General features: G+C 35.4%; 1 protein-coding gene across 1 annotated transcript in view; it reads right to left on the bottom strand.

The window, feature by feature from the left end:
• The window catches only part of LOC150083067 (hexosaminidase D-like), a 208,111-nt gene that overhangs the window by 18,020 nt on the left and 164,600 nt on the right, over positions 1–25,491 (bottom strand). The window contains exons 11-13 of the mRNA XM_090378382.1: positions 17,858–17,940; positions 13,222–13,303; positions 2,662–2,772 (exon numbers count right to left, since the gene is read on the bottom strand). Coding sequence (XP_090234508.1) covers positions 2,662–2,772; positions 13,222–13,303; positions 17,858–17,940 — 276 coding nt within the window. The remainder of the gene's footprint in view (positions 1–2,661; positions 2,773–13,221; positions 13,304–17,857; positions 17,941–25,491) is intronic.

Raw genomic sequence — 25,491 nt, 5'->3', positions numbered from 1 at the left:
CCTTCACATTCCGATATCAGCTGCTCGTTTCTGTGCTTCTACTATTATCATTTTAGTATTTACTGCAATATCCACATCTCTAAGTTCCATTATCCAACTACACAAGTTTTCTTCCAAATTTGGCCATTTAGGTGGAATTTTACAAAGGTTGTGCTTTGTTTTATCAGCTTCTTGTAACAAAACTTACTGCTTCCTCCATTGACGAATCATCTTCTCAGTAGGTAGTGATCCAAAATTTTGTTCTGCTGCTCTGTTCCCATGTTCTTGTAGCCGAGTTGAGTGCAGTAGCACGCACTGTTTGAGTGGACTGGGGTTCAAGCCCGTGAATGCTAAATATGATTAACGTTTGTATTGATAATTTATTGTAAATTCCACTGACTTGGTGGTCGTACCAGAGTATAAACAAGACCATGAATACTTTTAGCTTAAATCCAATTTTGCCTTCTTGATGAGCTCGCCATTGATTAGGGCTTAAATGTATAACTGGAATTCACATGTTAGTCCAACGACCTGGTAATTACTGAAAGCGTACTCACATATAGTAGTTAACTACTATACGTTAACTCTCGGTTTTGCACATGTGCTGTATTAGCACTTTCAGCTTCTAAGACACAGACCGATTTTTTAAGGTATTTATAAGGAAAGAAAAGTTTGTCTTATAAGCCGACAAATATGGTAATTTTGAAGATGGAAACAATGTTATTGAAGTTTACAGCATTAGATGTACTGACCATGATTCTGTTGCATCCAGACAAAAATGGAAAACAGTTTTAGTGAATTTTCTCCAATCATGTTGATGTATATGTAAATTGTTTGAACAATTACAACCAATTCAAAATCATTATATCCTTATTAGCAAATAAAATTCAATTGAAAGAACCTATATATATCATTAAATGGTTATATTTTTTTCCTAAATTGTTATTTTTCTGAAATGATAATAACAGTATTTCATAATGAAGCAACTGAAATCAAATTTGCATCTACCTGAGTTTTCTGTATGACTTACAAACAACTTTGGTATTTTTACTGTAATAAAATACTGCTGAGTTTTTATTGGGAGAACAGTGAAAATCTGAGTACTTCAACCTGTGTGGAGTGAAATCTATCCTTAATTTCTATAAAGAAATAGAGATAATTTTCAGATATTTTGTGGCTCTTGTACAACTTCTTCAGTGACTGGATTGCTATCTTTATTCTTTCTTTTGCTATCTTTTATTTTATTCTTCTTTAGTGAATTTCAGCAATTCACTAAATAAGAGGTACAGGAAGTATCATGAAATATCTGAGAATCATCTGTATTCCTTCAAGAAATTAAAACCAGATTTCACTGTACTAAAGCTTCGATTATCACAATTTTTTCATTTCAATTTACCAGCACACTATTCCACCAAAATAATAACTTAGTTACCATTTTTTGAAAGAAACATTTCTTCAAAATGTATAGGCATTTGACAGAAACCAAAACTGTATTCCTTGTTCAAAGTCAGCAAAGTTCTAAAATATTTTCTTTAAATGATATGCATCAGATAACTCAATTATTTAAGGTGGCACTTTTAGTTCCAGAAACTAAAATGCTGCATATCAACATCTCTGAATACATTACCAAAAACACCTATCATGAGATTATAAGGAAAAAAGAAATTCACAAATGCAAAAATTAATTTTTAAAATGGAGAACAATAGTCTTCCACATGACTAACTGCATCATGAAAGGTCATGAAACCACTGAAGGATTAAAAAATGGCCAATTAACCTTTGGGAAAGACCATCTGTTTGAAAGTAGTGCACCATGAGAGCAACTTGTTGCAAAGTTTGTTCTATTATGAGAATTATGACCACTAAATTGAATTATCAGTTTAAAGTTTTTTGTGGCTGGCAAGGATTAAAGGACAAAACAGTCCTGCAAAAAACTTATAAAGAAAGAAATGTATGGATTCTTATATTTTTAAAGACAAATGTGATTGCTGATGTGAGTGCCAGATTGCTTTCTTAATATTTCCGGATTTTAAAATGTAGATTTTACTGTAAAATGTGTCAGACTTGAAATAATTCCAAATTGTCAAGTGCCAGAACATCTAGAAATATAGTAAATATTGTGTAATGTCATTGATAAATGGTTTAATATATTGCAATCACTACTGTTATCGAATGTTCTAATATCAAACAGTGAAATTGCTTATACTTTCAAATTTCGTAACATTCATTTGGATTTTCTTTTTGAGAAAACAAGTAAATTAAAGAATTATATTATTCATAAGAGAGAAGTACAAAATAATTAACCTATGGAGAAAAATGATTAGAGATTCTTATGAAATTTTCTGATTTCAGAAAGAGAGAAAATGATTAACCTACCCACTTACGCAACACCTCCATCTGGCATTGTGTAAGTGGCTAGTTTGAATAAATTTAAGACAAGACTGGACAAAATGATGTAGGGATAGACAAGTGATGCAGGAAGTTTTTTTTTTTTTTTCCTTGGGCTAACATATATCTTTGAACATATTCAAAAATATCAACTCTTTAAATAAATTATTAAATTATGGAAAATTGGAATGTTATTAATTCAATGTGTTTTAATACAAATATGTGGCTAAAAAAACACATTAAAAAATAAAGCTGAAGGAAAAAAAGTATACAAAATTTTGATAGTATATTTACCTTGGATGATGCATAAATACATGATATTCTATAATAAGGTTAGTTAAGTGGTGACAATTACTGTAAATACTACCACCAGGAAAATTGGGAACCATGTCCATAGGTTGGGGCCTGCCAAAATATACAAATAAAATTGATATAAAAAGAGCATCTAAAAATGTTATATGAGGGTGGTCAAAAAGTTCTGAGAACAGGGCACAAAATGTATCATTAATTATAGAGTACATTATTTTGATAGCTTAATGTCTTACAAAATCACATGAAAAAAACTATCAATGTCTTATGCAGTTCCTAAAATTTAATTTTTTAGGTGCAAGAATAATGAATTGAAAAGTAACTTGCAACTTATTCTTCTTCTTTCATAACCTTTTGGCCAAAGAGGGCATAAATGCTAAAGAAATCCATTAAAGAATGACCAATTAAAGAGAGTTTTGGGAAAGTATCACCCAGTTATGCTACTGTTGCAAGGTTGGTTTAAAAGAGGATGGGAGTCAGTTGGGAGTTGATCCAAGGTCTAGTCAGCCATCTGAAGCAATCAATTCTGAAAAAAACTGCCATCATTCAAGAAAAAAATTTAGAAAAATTACTTATTTAACATTTCTCATGGAAGCATTTTAACAACAATACATGAGCAAAATTTGCACAAGGTGAGTTCCCAGAAACCTTTCCATTCATGACAAACACCAGGAGATAAAGTCATCAAAAAAGAATTTAAAATCAATTCATGCTGATCCAGATAGATCATCCTGTGGTGATGAAACTAAATTTTTATGATCCTGAATCTAAATTAGGGAGCATGCGGTGGAAACACAATGGATCTCTAACCTGAAAAATTTTCAGTCTGGTTTGATGCACCCAACTTTTTTTTTTTTTTTTTTTTTTTTAAGGATTAAACTCTTTAACCATTCCTCATATATGGTAAATTATTTAAAATTGATAAAAAAAAATAAATGAGAAAAATAAAATAAATTTTAAGGATTTATCTCTGCTTAATTTTTGACATTAAAATAAATGCCAAAATCTGAGCAGAGAAAAATGGAGAATATGCTGGCTTCTCAAAACACCTATTTTATGTATGAACTTTCTCTACATGATTAATTTTTATTCTTTATTAACTTTTGCCAACTATATTATTTATTTGTTTGTTCCTTTTGTTGGTCAAAAGCAGGAGAGTGCTTCTACAGGGATCGGATACAATTAAATAGAAAAGTTGCAAGAATATTTGCTGATGCTATCGAGGCAGTGTTAGGTGGGTCGGAAAACTACTAGCTTGGGGGGATACAAGGACTAATAGATTAACAGTAGCCACTGGCAGTGGTGAAAGTGATTCTTGCACTGCTTCTATTGGAATGAGCAGCAGCCCAGAAAACAAGGTGTGAGGGATTTCAGAGACTACTGGAAGTCATTGCAGAACAAGTAAATACATGGGCTGTGTTAAGGAACCTAAGAATAAGAACAGGGGCATGTATATTTGTGTGTACACAAATGCTAGCAGTTTGGTGAATCTGATGAATTTGAGGTGTTGGTTAAAATATCAAAGGCAGATATTGTTGGGTTTTCAGAGACATGGTCTCACACAGGTATAAGGATGCAGAATTGGGAGTACAATGTGTAGAGAAACGATTCACAGGATAGAAAGGGAGGAGAGGTTATGCTATTAGTTAAGACATACACAAAATCTAAGGAAGTGTAGCCAGTTGATATAGGTGAACAGTGCAGTGTTTAGTTAGTTTGGTGTGACATAAGCACTGGGAAAGGAAAAATGAGAGTAGATGTGTGTTATAGGCCTAATGACTCTGATGAGAACAACAAACAACTCTACAAAGAAATAGAGTGGGCCAGTAAATCAGATTGTCTTATAATGGGGGATTTTAATTTCCCAGATATTGATTGGAACTTGTGCGTTGATCACACACTAGCAAGGCTTTTGTGAATTTACTGGATGATTGTTTTCTACAGCAGCATGTTTGGGAGGCAACTAGAGGGAGTAACATGCTTGATCTGATTATCAGTAGTGATTATTCATGCATTAAGAATATGCAGATAAAGGAACCACTACGTGGCAGTGATCACAGTGCGTTGATGTGGGATTTACTCAAAGAGGTAACTATCATTAGGGGTAAGGGGAAGGGTTTTTGCTTTCATAGAGGCGACGACAATGGTCTGTCCTATTCTAAAATTCTATACAGTAAGACCAACCAATCATGTTACCAACCAAAGTGTAAATAGCAACCATTCAAAGAATTACTCTTGGAAGGCAATTGGCTTTTCATACTAAGAAATATTGTTCAAGGTTTAGGCCTAACTGGATGTCAGATGAACTAATGAGACATGGCAGAGAAGAAAAATGGATGGGATACATATAAATTAGCAGGTGACACAGAAGCCTATGGTAAATATAAGCTGGTCTGTAACAAGTAATAAAGGACATTAGCAGGCAAATGCAGATTATGAGAAATCTTTGGCAAAGGATACAAAGAAAAACAGCAAAGAGTTCTTTACTAAAGTAAACTCTAGAAGGAAGAGGATGAATGCGATTGGTCAACTTGATATCGATGGGTGAACTGTTCATGATCCTGCTTAGGTAGTTAGAAAACTGAATGAGTGTTTTACATCTACATTTAAACATGAGGAGTTATTCAGGGTGGGCAATGTCAGAGGTGTATTAAACTCTGGCAGTGAGTTAAATGATTTTATAATAACTTTTAATAACTGATAGCAAAATGGAGCCGAAACTGTCGAAGATAAAATAAGAAAGGCACCTGGGGGTGGGTGAATGGGATCTATCCAATTATATTAAAGGAGGCAGCAAAGAAAGTAAGCAAACCCTTAGCCATAATTATGAGAGCTTCACTGAACTCAAGGGGGGGGGGGTACCCATGGACTGGAGATATGCAAATGCGACCCCAATTCAAAGAGGAGGATTGAAGAGTGACAAGTAATTACAGACCTGTTAGTTTAGCTTCTGTTTCGGGGAAATTAATGGAGGCACTGGTCAGAGAAGCAATGCAGGATCATCTAGACAGGACTTCAGTTATAGTTCAGACAGAGTACGGGTTTGTTAAGGGAAAGTCTTGTCTGACCAATATAATTGGATACTACGATGTGGTCACAAAGGAACTGGATGCAAAGAATAATTTTTATATCATATACTTGAATCTTAGAAAGGCTTTTGATACAAGTTGGGGCAGCGTGGCATTGGGGACAATTTGCTGCTATGGATAGAGGGATGGTTGAGTGGGAGAAGACAGAGAATGATAATCAATGGATTCTTGGTGGTCTAATGTTATTAGTGGAGTCCCCCCCCCGGGGTTCAGTGTTGGATCCATTGTTATTTTCTGTATTTATTAATGATAAAGGTATATCAGGCTTAATCTCTAAAGTTTCCAGATAATACAAAGGTTGGCATGGTTGCTGATGACAGTAATGACAGTACACTACTGCAACAGGATTCTAGAAAAGTTGAGCAGATAGGCTGAGAGGTGGCAACTGAAGTTTAACATTGACAAATGAAAAGTACTGCATATGGGTAGCAGTAACCCCAGAGTATCGTATCAATTCTGTGGCACTACACTCAGGGTGGTAGAGAATGAAAAGGACCTGGGGGTAATTGTGCAGTCAGATATGAAGTTTTCTGAGCAGTGAAGACGGTCTGCAAGAGTAGCCCCGTGGTGTCTTGTCAATGATATACAGGAATAATTTTTCTAGCAGGGATAAGGAGGTGATTATCCCCTTGTATAAGGCAATGGTCAGGCCATGCCTTGAGTGCTGTATACAGGTCTGGAAGCCTCATTTTAGGAAAGATGCAGAGCTGCTGGAACAAGTACAGAGAAGGGCAACAAGATCAGTGAATGGAACAAAGGGTTGCTCTTACGAAGAAAAGCTCTAGTTTTGAAAATTAGTGTCTGGAGACTAGGCACCTGCGAGATGATCTGACTGAGCTGTAACAAAGCCTTGGATTTAAGCAACCTTAATGCTAATGGGATCCTTCCTCTTGGTCCGAGTAAACGCCAGAGGATACAAATTCAAATTGAGGACAAAGTTGGTTGTAGTATAGATGTGCAGAAATTTGCCTTTAGCCAGCGGGTGGTTGATTTCTGGAACAAACTTCCATCTGTTGTTGTAGAAGTGGACAGCTTAAATAAATTCAAGACAAAACTAGACAAACATTTGGCGTGATTTGGTTTGGTTTTTTTAGGAGCATTAGCAACTAAGGCCATATTGCTCCAGGAATATGCGGTGGTCATTCCCTGACCTTTCCGCATCCTCCGTATTTGGTGGATGAGGCTCGAACCCCGGTCTAATCAAGAAACATGTGCTACGCACTGCTGCTCCTTCCCTCCTCATTTGGAGTGAATGGATGGGTTAAATGGGAAGGGGGAGTTTGGCTGGTGCTGTATAATCTTGCTTTCTTGCATCATATGCCTCTACTAATGGTAATTCTAAAATTTGACAGTGCAAAACTCATACACTGAAATTAGCAGAGCAATTAACTACAAAACTGCTTCAGTAATGTTCTATTAAAAATAAATAAGAAATTACACATACGGTTTAAATGTACTGCAGATATAAACATTTCTGGTTAAGATTTCCATAAATGTTGGACTACCAATCAGTTCACAATCCGTCAGCTTGTGTGATGTTAGTATCAGCAGATGAAAGTTTGTTCAAACAATCAACTACCTGCTAGCTAGAGGCAAATTTCTGTACATATATTCTACAACTGTCTTTCCTCAATTTGAATTTATGCCCACTCAGGTTCGTAATCTGAACAACAGGAAGAATCCCATCAGTACTGAGCCTGCTCAAACCATTCAAGGTCTTATACACCTCAATCAGATCACCTTGCAGGTGCCTAGTCAATTTGCAGAACTTAAGCCTTTCTTGGTATGAGGACCCTTTTGTTCCCCCCCCACCACCAATCTTGTTGTCTTCTCTGTACTTATTCTAGCAACTCTACATCCTTCCTGAATTGAGGCCTCCAGACCTGTACACAGTACTCAAGGCATGGCCTGACCATTTCCTCATAAAAGGAATAAAATCACCTCCTTTTCCCTACTAGCAAAGTTCTTGTATATCACTGATAAGACCCCATGACCTGCTCTAGCAGCCTGTCTGCACCACTCAGTAAACGTAATTTCCAGTTTTTTGATTTGAATGACAAACCAGAAATGAAAATTGTGCAATATGAAAATTGTGCAGCAAAATCATAAGGGAATAGTGAATTCCAAGGGGATGAAACAAAACAATCTGAAAAACTTGATGTTTATATTCAATTTACAGGTGGGTTTTTTGTGTGTAGAAGTCACAAAGTAATTTATACTCTGTGTTAGCGTTAAATATTTAGACATGCTGTCAAGATGGTAAAGGCCTTCCTGATAGGAAAATTGAGAAGTTCTTACACTTATCTGAAGAAATTAAGGGGAGGGGTGGAAAGGAAATTGTTACAAATAAGATAGTTCCTGACCGTTCCATACAGTGTGGCTGGGTTTCAGTTTCACTTAAATAAACTAAGGGAATTATTTTTTTGGAGTTATTATCAACATGGTACTAAATAAAAAAACACACAAAGAAAAATTATTGGTCTGAGGAATGGACAGACAGAATTCAATTTTTCAAGCATGCATTTAGCAGTAAGAGATTTCTGCAAATATTTTGTTTGCAAAAATTTGCACCCACAAATGGATAAACAAAAGGAATTCAAAGTAAGTACTCTGAACTAAAAAATATTTTCAATTATCTGGTTGGAAAGTTTTGTGGTGAATATTTTCCTTCAGGAAGAAATACTGCATTAGAGCTTTTAAATGGTTTTGTCATGCTGTTTTATATATTATTTCATTTAGACCCAAAAATAAATAATTTTTGAATATCAGATTTCAACTAGTCGTATTTTTTTTTATTTATTTATTTATTTATTTTTTTTGACTGTTACAGCTGGATTGCATGAGGAAGACAATGAAAATGCTGGACTGCAAAAGGTTAAAAATGATTCCAGAATTAGGAGTCATAAATTCAATTATAGGGGAAGAGGTTTAGATTATAATGAGATCTGGATTGCATTACTTGTTTTTTTTTTTTTTTTTACTCAGCAAGTGAATAACTGGAATAAGTTAACTCCATGGATAGACGAGGCTGACGGCCTGGAGAAATTCAAAGGTCAGCTGGATAGTTACCTTCATGACAAGGGAAATAAAAGGTAGTTTGTTTATTTATCTATTATTTTATTTTTATTTTTTTCATATGTGATTGTTTTGGCTGGTGCAACAAAATCTTGTAGCTTCCTGCACCACAGGGCTAATGTTAAGTTAGAGCAAGAAACTTTAATAATGATATGGATGAGCCATTAGAAGCAGAAAATCATAATTTCATAAATGCAGACAGAACTTTTATCCAAAACCTTTAGAGTTTTTTTTTTTTTTTTTAATATTCATGTGACCTTTAATCCAGCAATGCCCATTCAAGACCTGACAGTTGAATGTGTTATTCAAATTTTATTTATATTTGGATCTACAAGAAATAATATATAAAACAGCATGACAAAACCATTTTTAAACACTAATGCAATATTTCTTCCCAAAAGAAAATATTCATCACAAAACTTTCCAACCAGATAACTGAAAATATTTTTTAGTTCAGAGCACCTACTTTGAATTCCTTTTGTTCGTCCATTTGTGGGGGCATAAATGCAACGTTCAAAATATTTCCAGAAATCTCTTACTGCTAAATGCATGCTTGAAAAATTGAATTGTTGGCCCATTCTTCAGACCAATTTTTCTTTGTATCAGTTTTTTTCATTTAGTCCTATGAAATTTAAGCAAAACTGAACCCAGTCACACCATATGGAACAGTCAGGAACTATCTTATTTTTAAGAGTTTCCTTTTTTGACCTCTTAATTACTACAGAAAAGTGTAAGAACTTTTCAATTTTCCTATCAGGAAAGCCTTTACAAGATCCTGATGGCATTTTTAAATACTTTTATATTCTTTTATCATTTTTGAAGTACAGCAAGTGGGCACTCATGCCATTTGAACCAGAAAATCATAATTTCATAAATGCAGACAGAACATTTTATCCAAACATTTAGGTTTATTTATTTATTTATTTTTTTAATAATCATATTACCTTTAATCCAGCAATTCCCATTCGGGACCTGACAGCTCCCTCTCCAAAAAACTGTGGTGCATTAATTGTTGATTCAATGCAAATGGCTGAAACATTCAGTGCATTTCTAAATATTATTTATTCATTATAGAAGTAAAAAACCTGTCCAATACTGTGCAACTTTACTATTTTTGCCTTCTGCTTTGTATGCTTGTTTTGATTTCAGCTTAACATAAACAATATATTGCTGAAACAAAAGCTGGCATGCTTGCTGACTTAGCTGATGCCTCTACTACAAAAATTAGACACTTTTTTCTTTTTTTTTTTGTTTAATTACTGTATGAAATGTATTTTTTGTCTCAATTATTATTAATAATGTAAAATGGTTTCTAGTTTTTGACTGTTAATCTTCTTTACCTGTTTATTACTTTATTTATTTTACAAAATATGTGTGTGCACAAGTTACAATTTTCACTCTTAACATTTTTCTGAACTAGAAAATGGAAGTAGCTTAAGTTTTGCAAATTACGGTGTCTGGAGACTAGGCACCGGAGAGGTGATCTGATAGAGGTGTACAAAGCCTTGAATGGTTTGAGCATGCTCAATGCTGATGGGATACTACCTCTTGCTCAGAATAATCACCTGAGAGGGCATAAATTCAAATTGAGGAAAGACAGATGTAGGATAGATGTGTGGAAATTTGCCTTTAGCCAGCGGGTAGTCGATTGATGGAACAGACTTCCATCCCTTGTTGTGGAAGTTGATAGCCTAAAATTTAAGGCTCAGCTGGACAGGTATTTCGAATAAACAGAGGGGTGAAGTGGAAGGGTTTTTTTTTTTTTTTTGGCTGATGCTGCATAAGCTTGCTTTCTTGATCATATGCCTCTACTAATGCTAATGCTAGTTTCACATTTGTATTTTATGATCCCCCCCCCCACCATTTTCAACAGAACTAATAAAAGTTTTGTTTCATGAAAATAACTGTGTAAAAAAAAATTCAATTTTTGATTTTTGCATAAAAAATAAAAAGAAATTACATCTAATAAGTATTGCAATACATATGTAAAGGGTGTTAAGCAATGGTGTACTTCAAGCAGAGTTCAAACAAATTACTTAATACAGATTTTATTAGATTAGATTAAACAGATTTTTATTTCTTCAATTAACTGAATTTTCTTTTTCTGTTAAATAACTTCTTGTTACCAATTAATAACTAATTAATTAACTAATAAATAAGAAAACTTGTTTATACTTCACCGCATATGCATCCAAAAGTAACATTCATAGTAATCTGAAATAAAACCTTGTTTCATAAACAATTGTATCTAAAAATACTTATCTACCAAAATTGAGGGAAAATGAAAAACTGACCAAATTAAGGAGTGCCACTTATAATGCTCTCCTGCTTACGGTGCTCTTTCAGGATAGTCCCTTTGAAAGTGCTATACTGGGAGTTTATTCTAGTAATAATTCATGATTTATGGACTTAGTCAATTGATAAACAATAAAAAAAAAAACAAGTTATTTAATGTAATCAGCGTGTTACATTTCAGGTGCATTCTATTTTATTTAAATTGAATGAATTTTTTTTCCCCTTTTGTTATGATTAATAGAAGTGAAAGTAAATATAGTTATCTCCTTATCAATTAATTACTAAGATTATAACTTTATAGAACACTTAATAAAACTCAATAGATTTATGTTCTCTAAGCTTAGCCGTTTAGTTTGATTACAACTGTATGTATATTTTTTCTTTTTCTTAAGTTTCTTCTCTCTCTTTTTCTCTTTGTATATATTCACAAGCTACATCACACTCATAAGTCTTCCATGACAAACACGAATGTGAAATTCACTAAAAGCAAAATTTGGTATAAAATTGTAAATTTAAATAAAGATTGCACTTACACAAGAGATAATTTGCAATCTGATTATTATTAATAATTGACTATTATTGCATATGAAATATGTAGCTTATTTTCTTGAATCTTGGAAATCTCATTTAAAAAAACAACAAAACATCAGGTTTCCTAATATCAGCTATACAGATAAGTCATAACAGCAGATTTTTCTTACTATTCTATAGCTCTTATGTTCTGCAAGAGATATTGCAAGTTTTTATTAGGATTTCAAGGCTTGCTTGGCTTCATCCAGTACATCATGCAGGCATAGTGGGTGCCTACATGTCCTTCCCACTAAATGTGAAAGTAAGCATTTTTAAATGCTGCTTTTTTTTTTTTTTTTTCTTTGTATCTTCAGCTGTCTGTCCCCTCAGACTTTGTTCAAAATAATGAAAAATTACCTGGGAATGAAATTTTTAAATATTAATGATGTTATTATTATTGTTTATTCCTTATACAAATAAGGAATAAACAATGCTAAAAGATTTCTATAAAAAGTGCACCCAAATTTAGAAGAGACTGTGAAAAAAAAAATAAATATTAATTTTTGTTGCAGCTTCTTTTTTTCATGATTAGCCTTAAACTTATCAACTGCCCCTTGTATTATGCACACACTACATCTTTATACAAAATTTTATTTGGAAAATTAAATGCACTAGGCATAATCCTTATGGGTTTTGATAATTAACTATATAATATCGGTGTAAATACACCATAGTTAACCCCTAGATTTGAGCTACGATTGTAGCGTAGAAGGCATCGTTTTAATTGTATCTCATAATGTGGTCTCACTGATGAAGAAGCCAAACAGCTTCGAAACGATCGTCTGGGTGGTGGTACCGCTGAAAATAAATAACAGTAGCCTTCTCTACTAGAGAAGCGTTATTTATTTGAAGTAATTCAATAGTAGCTATCTTGTTGTGAAGGCAACCACATTATGAGATACAATTAAAACGATGCCTTCTACGCTACAATCATAGCTCAAATCTATGGGTTAACTATGGTGTATTTACACCGATATTATATAGTTAATTATCAAAACCCATAAGGATTATGCCTAGTGCATTTAATTTTCCAAATACATTACCACCACACCCTTTTGGCATCTCTCATAATGTGGATATAACTTCGCAACTGAGATGGCTTGTTGTATTACCTGGGTACCTGCCCGCCCACTGATGACGAAGCCAAACAGCTTCGAAACGATCGTCTGGGTGGTGGTACCGCTGAAAATAAATAACAGTAGCCTTCTCTACTAGACAAGCATTATTTATTTGAAGTAATTCAATAGTAGCTATCTTGTTGTAAAGGCAACTACATTATGAGATACAATTAAAACGATGCCTTCTACGCTACAATCATAGCTCAAATCTATGGGTTAACTATGGTGTATTTACACCGATATTATATACAAAATTTTATGTAATGATGACATATATTGTTATCATGGCAATGAAAAATGAAACAGATGAATAGAAAGATATGTCTTAATAGATATTCATAAAATTACATGTTACTGCATTACATTAGGCAGTAACTATTTACTGTTTAAAAACTTACCTTGGAAATGGATCTAATTCAATTTTGTTTGCAAAACCTAATGCATCTGAAGCAATCTGAATACCTTCATCTGATAAGTCCCCTAGGAACAAACAGAAAGAGTGATACTTAAAAAAAAAAATATAACAGCACAATATATAAATTTAAAAAAATCTATATAATCATTAAGAAAAATACAGATCTTTTTACCTGCACCTGTTTGGAAGTATATCAACTTCCAAACAGATTGCAAAACTTAACATATCAGTAGATATCAGCAGCCATGAAAGAGGAAATCCTTAATAGATAGACTTCTGCTTCTTAAGCAAAAAAAAAAAAAAAAACTTCCTCGTATGTTTTAATCCTCACCTGCTGACCAGAATTTCTCCAGCCTCAAATACCCATGAAAATAACTTATGCAGGCAATTAACAACTCAAAAGCTAAAACATTTCTAATCATGAAAATTTCATATTTATTTTCCTATCCCCCCCACAGCTTTACATAAATTTAAATCACATCCCCATCTATAATATCTAGTTAGTAATATTATTATCCATATAATGAAAGGAAGCAACAAGCTTTAGCTGCATCAGCCAAATAAAAATAAATATATAAAATAAAATAAATAATAATAAACTATGATAATAACAAAAGAATAAAATAATAAATAAATCAAAAATTAATAAAACTATAAAAGACAGGAAAAAATTTAAAGATATATAAAAAAGTGGATAAGAAAATAACCTCCTCACAAAGCTAACCAGCTGACCATCGAATTTCTTCAAACTGCCAGCCTCAAACCTGCAAAGGCAATTGCTCCAGATTTTTTTTTTTTTTTTTTTGCTTTTAGCCAACTTGCTGGCTGAAAGAAAACTTCCTACAACCAGTCTAAACCTCATAGCCTGCAATTTCAATTTATGGCCCCTAGTTCTGGTATCCTTTATAAGCGAAAATTTTGCCTTCATTCATTTTATTCTCCTCTCTAAAGTGCCTGGTTCCAAGCTCTGTAGCCCACAGTCTTTCCATGTGATGGCACCAATTTTCCAGATTCATAATGTGGGTTGTCTGTCTTTGTACCTTTCAAGAAGCTCAATTTGTTTTTTTCAGGTGCAGTCTCCATAGCTGAACACATCATTCCAAGTGCTGTTTTACAACTACCTTTCCAGTAGGTTAATGACCTCCCTATCTCTACAGGCTATAATTAGATAAATCATTGCTAGGATACCATGAGCTTTCCTGGCTGCCTATTTCCACCACTCAGAGAAGCCCATATTGTAACTTCCAGATTCCTTTCTTCCTCTACTGTTTTTAATTCAACCCCACCAATTGTATAAGTTATTCAGGGATTGACCAAGTATAAGGCCTTGCATTTTGCTGTGTTAAAATACAGCTGCCACTTTTTTGATCATTCTTGAAGCTTGTTCCAGTCAACCTGATGGAGTGCTGCTTGATACTGATCATTAAAGACCCTCTCATCTTTTATACTATCTGCAAATTTTGGAATCACACCCTCTATGTCTTTTATGAATATCAGAAACACCAGTGGTCCAAGAACCAACCCCTGGAGACACCAATTCTGATGTACGTCAAACTGAAGAATTCATTAATTGCAACCTGTTCCTTCTGCCCTGCAGCCATCCTGAAATCCATCTTAGAATCTTGCTAATAATCTCAACATGTTTCTGTTTATACAGTAAGCTTTTATAAGGAATGGAGTCAAATCCTTGCTTTAATCCAAAAAAATATATATCTTGAAACTGTTCCCTACATCCAGCTCATGAGTAACTATACGAAAATTCCTACTGTTGGCATTTGTAGTGAGAATGTGTTTTCATAGTGCTCCTAGGTATAAAGTGCAGGGATAGAACACAGATTAGAGAGGTTAGATAATTGCTTTTAATTAATTTCTTTAATATATTGTAGTTTATTTTGATATAAGTTTTTTTTTTTTTTTTCCTGTAATAGTTTGTAAATTTAGTTTTTATAATATTATAAACAATTTTTTTTAAAGTTACTTTCTGTAATATTTAGTAAATTTAACAATGGCTGTGACAAGGTCCACCTTGAACACTTCGTCTAAGGGAATCATGACTCATACAGAAATAGCCAATGGTGATTTCCAGGTGAATCATGATTTCATCATTTGTAGTATCTGTGGCATGTATTTCAAAGTCAACCCAATGGATAATCATAGCTCACCTGGCGATTTTTTTTTCTTTGTTACCATTGTACGGGATGTACCAACCAAAAAAAAAAAAAAAAAAAAGTTAAAATTTGGTGCATTGCTAGAACAATTTGTGTTGCTAAAAAAAAAAGGTGCTTGCCCTCGAGAATAATGTAACTGGGAGCTCATCAGGGACTCAAGACTCCAGTAACCTACCAAGTGATGCACTGCCAACTTGGTCCCAGAACAGAATAACCAAGTGCAAACTGCTCTGGTTCAAAAGGACTTAGTTCTATTAGGAGACTACATTTTCAGGAAAATGGGAAATATTTTTTGTAATAAGAAGAGTTGGACTAGAACCAAGGTATGTCTGCCAGGAGCAACAATTAATGATGTCACCAACAGACTGTCAGATTTTAAGGGGGCCAAAGAGAATATTATTATTCATGTGGGGACTAATGATATTAAGCACACACGATCTGACGATTTGTTAGACAAATATAGGACCGTGCTGAAGAAGTGCCGCGAGTTAGATCAGAATATCTATGTGTCTGCAATTCTGCTCAGAAAAGGTGAGATTATATGCTGAAAGTCTTATGGATTAACGCAAGACTTGAACTCTGCAAGGCTTTGGGGGATGGGGAATTTTTATCAGCTTGGCCTACACTTGTAGGTAGAAAGAATCTGTTTTGTAAAAATGGAATACATTTAAACACAGGTGATACAAGGGTTTTGCCAGTAACATTGAGGATAGTTAAATTAAAAGTTTAGAGTTTTAACGGCCAGGTTTAAGTGACATTAAGCACTATGCCACATATAAGCCTAGGCTTGGGCGGTGGTACTTAATGGCACTTTGAATGAATATCACCAAAGATACCTTAAAGGTTCAAGGAAACTGTTAGTTTGGGAGAACAAAGGTAAGGTAGATATGCATTTATCTGATGATACTGGTCAAAGTAATGCTTGCATATACCTCAAGAGTTTTTATTTGATACCATAACACATCATATTTGCAAGATTCTGAGGTCAGACACATTTCAAATGAGCGGGTAGCTAATGCCAGGGAAGCAAGCTTAAATAACTTCAAGGGGTGTGTCAGGGTAGTTAACTACACAAGGGCACTAAGTCTTTAATTATTTATACAGTAATGTCAGAAGTGTCAATAAGTGAATTCAAACTGCTGGTTAGGATAAGCAACACTGACATAACAGGACTTACAGAAACATGGTGCCACCTAGAAATAGGGGATGATAAGTCACCCCCTATTTCAGTATAGTACATACAATGTATTTAGGTGATGGGGTGAAGGGGTGATGGGGTAATGCTTATCAAAAGCAGCTTGAGCACAACAAAAGGATTCAGACATTTGCATGCTAGTATAGAATACGTATGGTGCAAGATAGTTGGAAGCAAAGGTATAATGAGAGTGGGAGTAATCTAGAGGCCAGGTGATTGTGAAGATTATGATAAACTTATTCAAATTATACACTTCTGACAACACCAGGTTCATACAAGTAAAGAGGTAAGGAGGAGAAACCATATATTCCTTAATAGTAAAGTCATACATTCTTTGTTAAATTGAAGGACTAGTCATTCTTTTGTAATTTAAAATACAACTGAAACAATGTTTTTCCTATTATGCTGTTATTACATATATCACAAGCTAATTTATTTCTTTGTAACACTGTAATTTCATACTATTCTTTTATGTTTAAATAGCATTTTTCTTCTAAAATATATTGCTTTTGTTAGATGTCTAGTAGTAAAATGATAAAGGCCTCTGATAAACCATTTTATCATTTATCATTGGACATCGATGAAGGGATAGAGGGCGTGATGTCTAAATTTGCAGATGATGTTAAAATTGGTAGAGTAGTTAATGATCACTGTCAAGCTGAGCTTCTTCAGAGAGACCTAGATAGGCTTCAGGAATGGTCAGAAAAATGGCAGTTATGCTTTAATCCAACAAAGTGTAAGTTATTACACCTGGGAAACAGTAATCCCAAAATAACTTATTCACTTAGTGGAGTTCAACTAAACCCAGTACTACTGGAGGAAAGGGACTTGGGTGTTACGATACGGTCAGACATGAAATTCTCTGAGCATTGTAAACAGGTTGCAAGGAAGGCCCATGGTGTCCTATTGATGATCTATTGAACTTTTGCAAGTAGAGGGAGGGACGTGATAATCCCATTATATAAGGCTTTTGTTAGACCACACTTGGAGTACTGTGTTCAAGTATGGAGACCGCACCTAAAGAAAGACTTCTTGAAAGGGTGCAAGGCGGGTAACTTGCCTGGTGAGATCGGCAAAAGGGCATCCTTATGAAGAAAGACCTTTGAATATGTGGGTTGCAGAGTTTGGAAACTAGACACCTTAGAGGAGATTTGATTGAGGTGTTTAAGGCTCTGAGAGGCATCAGTAAAATGAATGATGCCATTACTAATACTAATCTAACAAAAGCAATTTCTTTGAATAATGTTCAAACTTACCATTTATAATTGTCTGTAAGCAAATGGCAAGGCACGGCAAAGATACAGGCAGCAATTCACATAAAACTGTAAAGTGGTCATACCTAAAAATAGGAAATGATATATTCATTAAGCAAAAATGATGCATGCTTTTCATTTTCAATAAAAGAATATTACACATATCACAGAGAAAAGCTTGAATTCAGGAAATGAAATCATATCCATCTTTAGATGGTTAAAGAATGAAATATCTGTAGTTCACAGTACTGTCTGGCTTTTCTCCACCTTCAACTAGTCAACATATGAGGTGTGATAAAAAAAAAGTGGAGACTGACTGCTTGAAATTGTGCTGTTGTAATGAATTATCACTTCTCCCAACTTGTTTATTAACTCATCTGGACACAGTAATGCTTATTCACTAGGTGCCTCTGTAGCCAGGTGGGAAGGAGCAGCAGTGCGTAGCACATGCTTCTTGATTAGACCGGGGTTCGAGCCCGTCACCACCAAATATGGAGGATGCAGAAAGGTCAGGGAATGACCACCGCATATTCCCGGAGCAATATGGCCTTAGTTGCTAATGCTCTTGAAAACCAAATAACAACAACAGCTTATTCACTTGTCTATCTGCAGTCAGTCAGTCAGTCTAAATTAATGCATATTGCATAGGTAATTTATGTGTTTCATCTCATTTTAAAACAAGCGATTTTAGTGAGCAATGAATTTTCATCAACTTTTGTTTCAAATTAGGAAAAAGAGCAATGGAAATATGTGATATGTTAAAAACAACTTTTGGAGAACATGCTGTATGTCATTTGAAGACCTTTCTGGGTTCACAAATTTAAAGCTAATCTTTACTCTTACTCAACTAAAAGACCTATGATGCAATCACTTGTGTTCACAATCTCATAAAGCGTGAATGTTTTAACTATCCATGATATTGCTAGCAAAATTGGCATTTCTTATAGGATATGTCAATTTTAGCACAAGAATTGGGAATGTGATGCATTTCAGCCAACTCTGCCTTGCATCAATGGCATATTCTAGCATTTCATTTTTATTTCATTTTAGCTAATCTTTGTAAGAATATCTTAATGTTTCTTGCAAACATATACAAAGGTTATTAAAGTGTATTTTGGCATACAAAAGTTATTAAAGCATATTTTGGCAGTTAAATGCATATTTAATTCCATATCAGAGCTTAAATGAAAGTCATCCACGTGTTGAACAAGTTTTTGCAGCTCCAGCGAACACTAAGTTTTTATTTATATTTAACCGTTTTATTGACTTAATTGTCATATTAAATTATTTTCCATAAGTAGCTTTATAGTCCTAGTCATGCTCCTTGATTTCTTTTGAATTTAGATAGCGATTTTGAAAGTTATTACTTAGTGTCCGTAGATTTTACCATTCGTAACTTGCCACCATCATTATACGATACAGAATAGCATAACGTATACCCCGAACTTGATAGCATAGGATTTAATGTAAAACTAGATAGCAAAATACGTAGCACTATATTAGAAATCTGTTAGTTTAGTATAGTATTATCAATTAATCAGTAAAATTTATTAATCTTATTAAATTTCATTGTTAATTAAATTGTACTTAACACAATCATGACCCAGACTAGGGCAGCAAGGCAACGTGCACAGATTAGCAGGAGTGTTGTAGCTCGGGGAAGAAAAGAAGTGGGTGATTCTCCAACACATCACAGTATTAAAAAAATGTGCAAAATGTGAAATGTATGAGGATTTTCTAGAACAGAACATGATCTAGCCAAGGAGAATACCTTTGTGTATGCTAGATGCAGAGACTGTGAAGAAATTAGGCACTAACTCAGCATTTTGATGGGCATTTATGAGTTTGAGGTGTAGGGTAGATGCTATTGAAGAAATTAATAAGAGGGGGCCCATCAAGTTCTCAGCTGCCCAACTCAACGGCAGAGCTCACTCCTGTGCATCAGGCAACACAGCAGCAATCTACCAGTCAGAATGCGCTGGTTCCACAGGAGCTAGTTATTGTCAGTGACTATTGTCAGGGAGACGGGGAATATATTATGCAAAAAGGATAGGTGGAACAGGACCAGGGGCAAAAGTTGATGACGTTGTAGAGGAGAAATCTTTTAAGGGCACAAAAGGTGATATTGTTGTACACATTGGCACTAATTAGCATTAGCATTAGTTGAGGCATATGATGCAAGAAACAAGCTTATACAGCATCAGCCAAAAAAAAAAAAAAACAACTTCCCTTTCACCCATCTGGTCACTCCAAATGTTTGTCTAGTTCAGCCTTAAATTTATTTAAGCTAGCAACTTCCACAACAACAGATGGATGGAAGTCTGTTCCAGCAAGCAACTACCCGCTGGCTAAAAGGCAAACTTTCGCACATCTATTCTACAACTGTCTTTCCTCAATTTGAATCTATGCTCCCTCAGGTTCTTAATCTGAGAAAGCGGAAGTATCCTGTCAGCATCGAGCCTGCTCAAACCATTCAAGGCCTTATACACCTCAATCAGATCACTTGGCAGGTGCCTAGTCTCCAGATGATGCAACTTGCAGAACTTAAGCCCTCGTAAGCACAATCTCAACAATCTTGTTTTTTTTTTTTTTTTTTTTTTTATGAAAATCCCAAACACGAAAGGTATCAAATCCTATAGTACTTAGTACCGTGCATGGGTTGAAGGAGAAGTATGGAGGGAGGGGGACGCCGGGAACTTTGCTCTAGAAACTAAACATGGGTTTCACCACTTCAAGCCTCTAATAAGCAAAGTGGTGGTATTTCACCGGTTGATGAAAGTCATCTACCACCTATGTTGCCCTTCTCTATACTTGTTCTAGCAACTCTACATCCTTACTAAAATGAGGCCTCCATACCTGTATGCAGTACTCAAGGTGTGGTCTGACCATTGCCTTATACAAAGGAATAATCATCTCCTTGTCTCTGCTGGCAAAATTCCAAGATATCATTGACAAAACTCCACGTCCTGTTCTAGCAGCCATTTTCTGCACTGCTCAGAGCACTTCATATCTGACTGCACAATAACCCCACAGGACTTTTTCATTCTCCACCTACCTGAGTGTAATACCACAGAGTTGGTACGTTTCTCTTGGGTTACTGCTACCCACATGCAGTACTTTGTATTTGTCGAGGTTAAACTTCAGTTGCCACTTGTCAGTCCATCAGCCTAACTTTTCTATATCCTGTTACAGTTGCATACTGTCTTTACTGTCATTAACAACTCTGCCAACCTTGGTATCATCTGCAAACTTGGACATTAAACTTAATATACCTTCATCAATATCACTGATAAATACACAAAACAATAATGGGCTGAGCACTAAACCCTGGGGGATTCCACTAATAATATTAGTCCATGTAGACCAGGGTCCATTCATTATCACTCTCTGGCATTTCCCACTCAACTATCCCTTTATCCATTGCAGCAGTCTTCCATGTGCAACAGTATCAAAAGCTTTCCTGAAATCCAAGTATATGATATCAAAATTATTTTCTGCATCCAAGTTCCTTTGTGACCCCATCATAGTATCCAATCAAATTGGTCAGACAAGACTTCCCCTTAACAAACCCATGCTGTGTCTGAACTATTACTTGTCTTGGTGATCCTGTATCCCCTTTTTAACCAGTTACTCCATTATTTTCCCTGGAACAGAAGTTAAACTAACAGGTCTATAATTATTTGTGTCACCCTTTGCAACCCCTTTGTGAATTGGGGAAACATTTGCACATCTCCAGTCCATGGGGACCTCCCCTGACTCCAAGGATGCTCCCATAATTATGGCTCATGGTTTGCTTACCTCCCTTGCTGCTTCCTTCAATAAAACTGGATCGATTCCATCTGCTCCAGGTGCCTTTTTTTATGTTTAACTTCAACAATTTCTCCTCCAGTTTGCTCTCAGTTATTACAAAATCACTTAGCTCCCTGTTAGAGTTTGATGAACTTCAGGCATTCCCCTCCTTGAATAACTCCTCATGTGTGAATGTAGATGCAAAATGCTCATTCAGTTTATCAGCTACTTGAGCATGATCATCAATAGTCAAACCATCTATGTTAAGTGGACCTATCTGATTCATCCCCTTCCTTCTAGAGTTTACATAAGTAAAGAACTCTTTGCTCTTTTACTTTGCATCCTTTGCCAAAGATTTCTCGTAATCTGCCTTGGCCTGCCTAACCTCCTTTGTGACTTGATTACAGACTAGCTTATATCTGCCTATTATTATCTTATATAAATCTCAAATCTGCCCTATCATGGAATATTGTTCTCATATGTGGAGTGTTGCCCCCAAAACCTTTCTCGGGCTTCTATGCCCCTTTCAACACAGAACAGTCAGAAAAATTTATGAACCATCTCTTACAAACTCTGTCCACTCTCTGTCTTGTAGACATTGTTTCTGCTGCATGTCTTTTCTATAGATATTTCCATGGGCACTGCTGTTGTGAATTGTCATCTGTAATTTCTCCATTCTCTTCCACACCAGTCCGAACACATGCCACAACCAGTCAACATCCATTTACTGTAAAAATTCAAACTTGTAGAACAAACTTTTCTTCTTCTTCATTTATCCCTTCCACTTCTGTTCTCTGGGATAACCTTCCTTCACATGCATTTCCTTGAAACTAATTGTACCTGACATAACCTACACCATCAGCATCGGATCTTAAAGGTTATTAATTAAATATCAATGCATTTTATTTATTTATTCATAAATTTCATTATAAACACAATTAAAAATTTCATTCTTCTAAGATACAACACTTAACGAGTCCACTGATCTAACTCTTGTGAGACCAACATATAATTGCCCGTGACTGAATACAGGGGGTTCGGAAAGTATAAGCGTATTCTTTCAAAAGTCTGTCCCTGTGATTTGTTAATGGTCATTGAAAATGCACTGAATTTGTATCAGATGGAATAAGAGGCATTCGAGGTGTGAGAACAGCATCTTAGTTCAATCCAGCTATAACGCAAGCTTCTACGATGTGTCTTTGTAGACACGTAATTTTCAATCTTGTTCCATTGCAGAGTCCCCTTGATAGCATAAGATTCCGTAGTAACATGATTATAGCACTACTTCCAGTTTTAGCTCATGAGGAGGCATTCCTGTTGGTATTAAGATGTTGAGAAATTCTTCAGGGTATGCCAGATGCTCACTTGGTTCATCGCTTGCTACAGTATCCACACTTATGTAAACAGTCTCTTTTCCAAGAATACAGTCTAACACTTTGTTGTTCAGTTCCAAAGAATCATCATTTGTAACAGTATTGCTCTGCCTTTGAGTTGCTGAGCTGTAACACTGTTGAAATTAATGTCACAATAGAGTTGTTCTACAGGGTCTTGTGAATTTGAAAAACAGGCTATAGGCAAACTTATAAGTTGCACCACTTCTTCCATTGCCTCCTTCTAATAGCCAGTCTGAAAATTCCTTCTCACTTGCTATTGTTCACACATTACATGTAAGTTTCAGTATATGGAATTGAGTCCATAGTCTATATTTCTTTATGCAACTGTTAGATATCTTATGCCTCGTAGTATCACCGGTAGGACTTGCCTAAAGTCTTTACCTAGTGGTATAACTTTCCCTCCAAAAGACTCTAATCCTGTCAGATCGCACAGTAGTCTGTCTACTGCTTGAAAGGCATGAACGCGAGTCATTGGTGCTTCGTCCCACACTATCAGTTTTGATTGTAGAAGCACCTTAGCTTCCTCTGTGTTCGGCTTTAAACTGCATGTTGAAGTTGCATTCAGAAGCAGAGGTATCTTGAACGTAGAGTGAGCAGTTCTGCCTCCTGCTAACAGAGTTGCTGCAATACCTGTAGATGCAACAGGAATAACACTATCTCCCTTGCCTTGTATGGCGTGTAGTATAGTTGAGTAAAGAAATGTTTTTCCAGTTCCAGCCGGACCATCTTAAAAAAAAAAAAAAAAAAAAAGTTATGATTAGCGTTTGACTTATTGTATATGGCATCAAGAATAATGTCAAATGCCATTTTTTATTTGTTGTTTAAGTTTTCTGTATTTGCGATTGCTTTGGCTTGTTCTTCCAAAACATCAAACGATTGCAAATGCAGAGGTACTGTCATCATTTCAACAGCTGGCAGATGCACTTTTCAAAGACTCAGACCATAATTTTTCAATATTTCATTTATTTCTGCAAGAGCATAGAGGGCCAGTTTCTTCAGAATAATGTCTTATGAAATCTTCACTCATGCCCAGCTTATGTTTTTCCACAGTTCAAGTACATCTTCTGGTTCTCCAAATCCACATATCATTTGCAAACAGTAACCATATATAACTTGGTGTACATGCCTCGATTTCTTCGGAAGGCATGTTGTGCCATATCCTGTCCCCTTTCAAAAGTCCAGGTTCTCTGAAACCTTGCTGAAATGTTTCACAGAGTTGTCCATTGACTGTCGCAAATGCTCAAAACTTGTAACTCTTGTAAGAAGCATGCATAGGTAGTAGAACTCACTGTCTTGAACATTTACAACAGGCATACGTCTAATAACACCACCTCCACCTCTTTGCCTATGTTTCCATTTGCCTGATTTTTTTCTAAAATACATAGTACTTTGGAATTTCTGCGTAATTTAATAGCATTACTTGCACATCTGTTCTGTTTAATTCACACCATGCCTCAAGCATGGTCTTTGTAGACATTTCCAGCTGCAAGGCCTCCTTTTCTCTGCCCTCTTGGAAGATCACTTGCTGTTGATCAGGTAGTAGGTGCACTGCCAATCTTATAATGGAGTGCGACATCTCCGACATTGGAAACTCAATCAAACATCACATTGCTTCAGGTGCACTAACATACTGTACAACTAAGAAAGTTTGAATCTCATCAAAGACCAAACTGCCATCGGTACCTTCCCTCTGTAATCGTACAGATGCCACATCATGACCTTTATAAACGTATTTATAGAGGTACTTTACACTCTTCATGGAGGCGCACACACACACTTCCATATTAATGTGGCCATTGAATTTCTTTCACAACCATGGATTATAAGGTACAATCCATCTACTGTCCACATCATACTTTCCTACTTTAACAGCAGGTCCTTCTTTTCTCTTATATATCAGATAGCCGTTAACATTATCTTCTGTTGTATCTATGAACTCTTTCGGAAATTCCTTACCACATACACCTTCTTTCATGCACGGAGATCGTGCATTGAGTGTGTGCCACAGGGACCATGTAACATGCACTTTATGATGATTTCAAACAACCTTGGTTTTAAGCATGGTAGCTCTGCACTTATGACTCTGTCAATGTCATCCTTTGTGCGTATTTTAGAATCTGTAGAGAGAGTGAGGAGTATGTGTGCATGTCGTAGTCCACATTTCTGAAATTCTATCACATAAATGAAGGCTGTCACACTACCAAAAAAGATCTGCTTGAGAATGTCGTCAAGCAGTTCTGCAAGTTTTATTTTGAACACTTGCACAGTTATGTCTGGTCTGTGTTGGGGTCGTTGCTTCCCTTCCATTGCATTCACAATCTCAGGCCAGGCAGGATTGCGAGTAAATGTAATGAACAGGTCAGGACTCCCAAACTTTCGTACAATTGCCATAGCATCTTGATCTTTTGTTGCATGTACCTTGGGCTGCCTTGGAAAGTTGAAGGCAAATTTATC

This window comes from Mastigoproctus giganteus, chromosome 7, assembly GCF_048544385.1.
Source record: "Mastigoproctus giganteus isolate SK-2022 chromosome 7, ASM4854438v1, whole genome shotgun sequence".
In the NCBI taxonomy this organism is placed as follows: Eukaryota; Metazoa; Arthropoda; class Arachnida; order Uropygi; family Thelyphonidae; genus Mastigoproctus; species Mastigoproctus giganteus.
The sequence above is the reverse complement of the archived record's forward strand: the minus strand, read 5'-3'. Positions and strand labels throughout refer to the sequence as shown.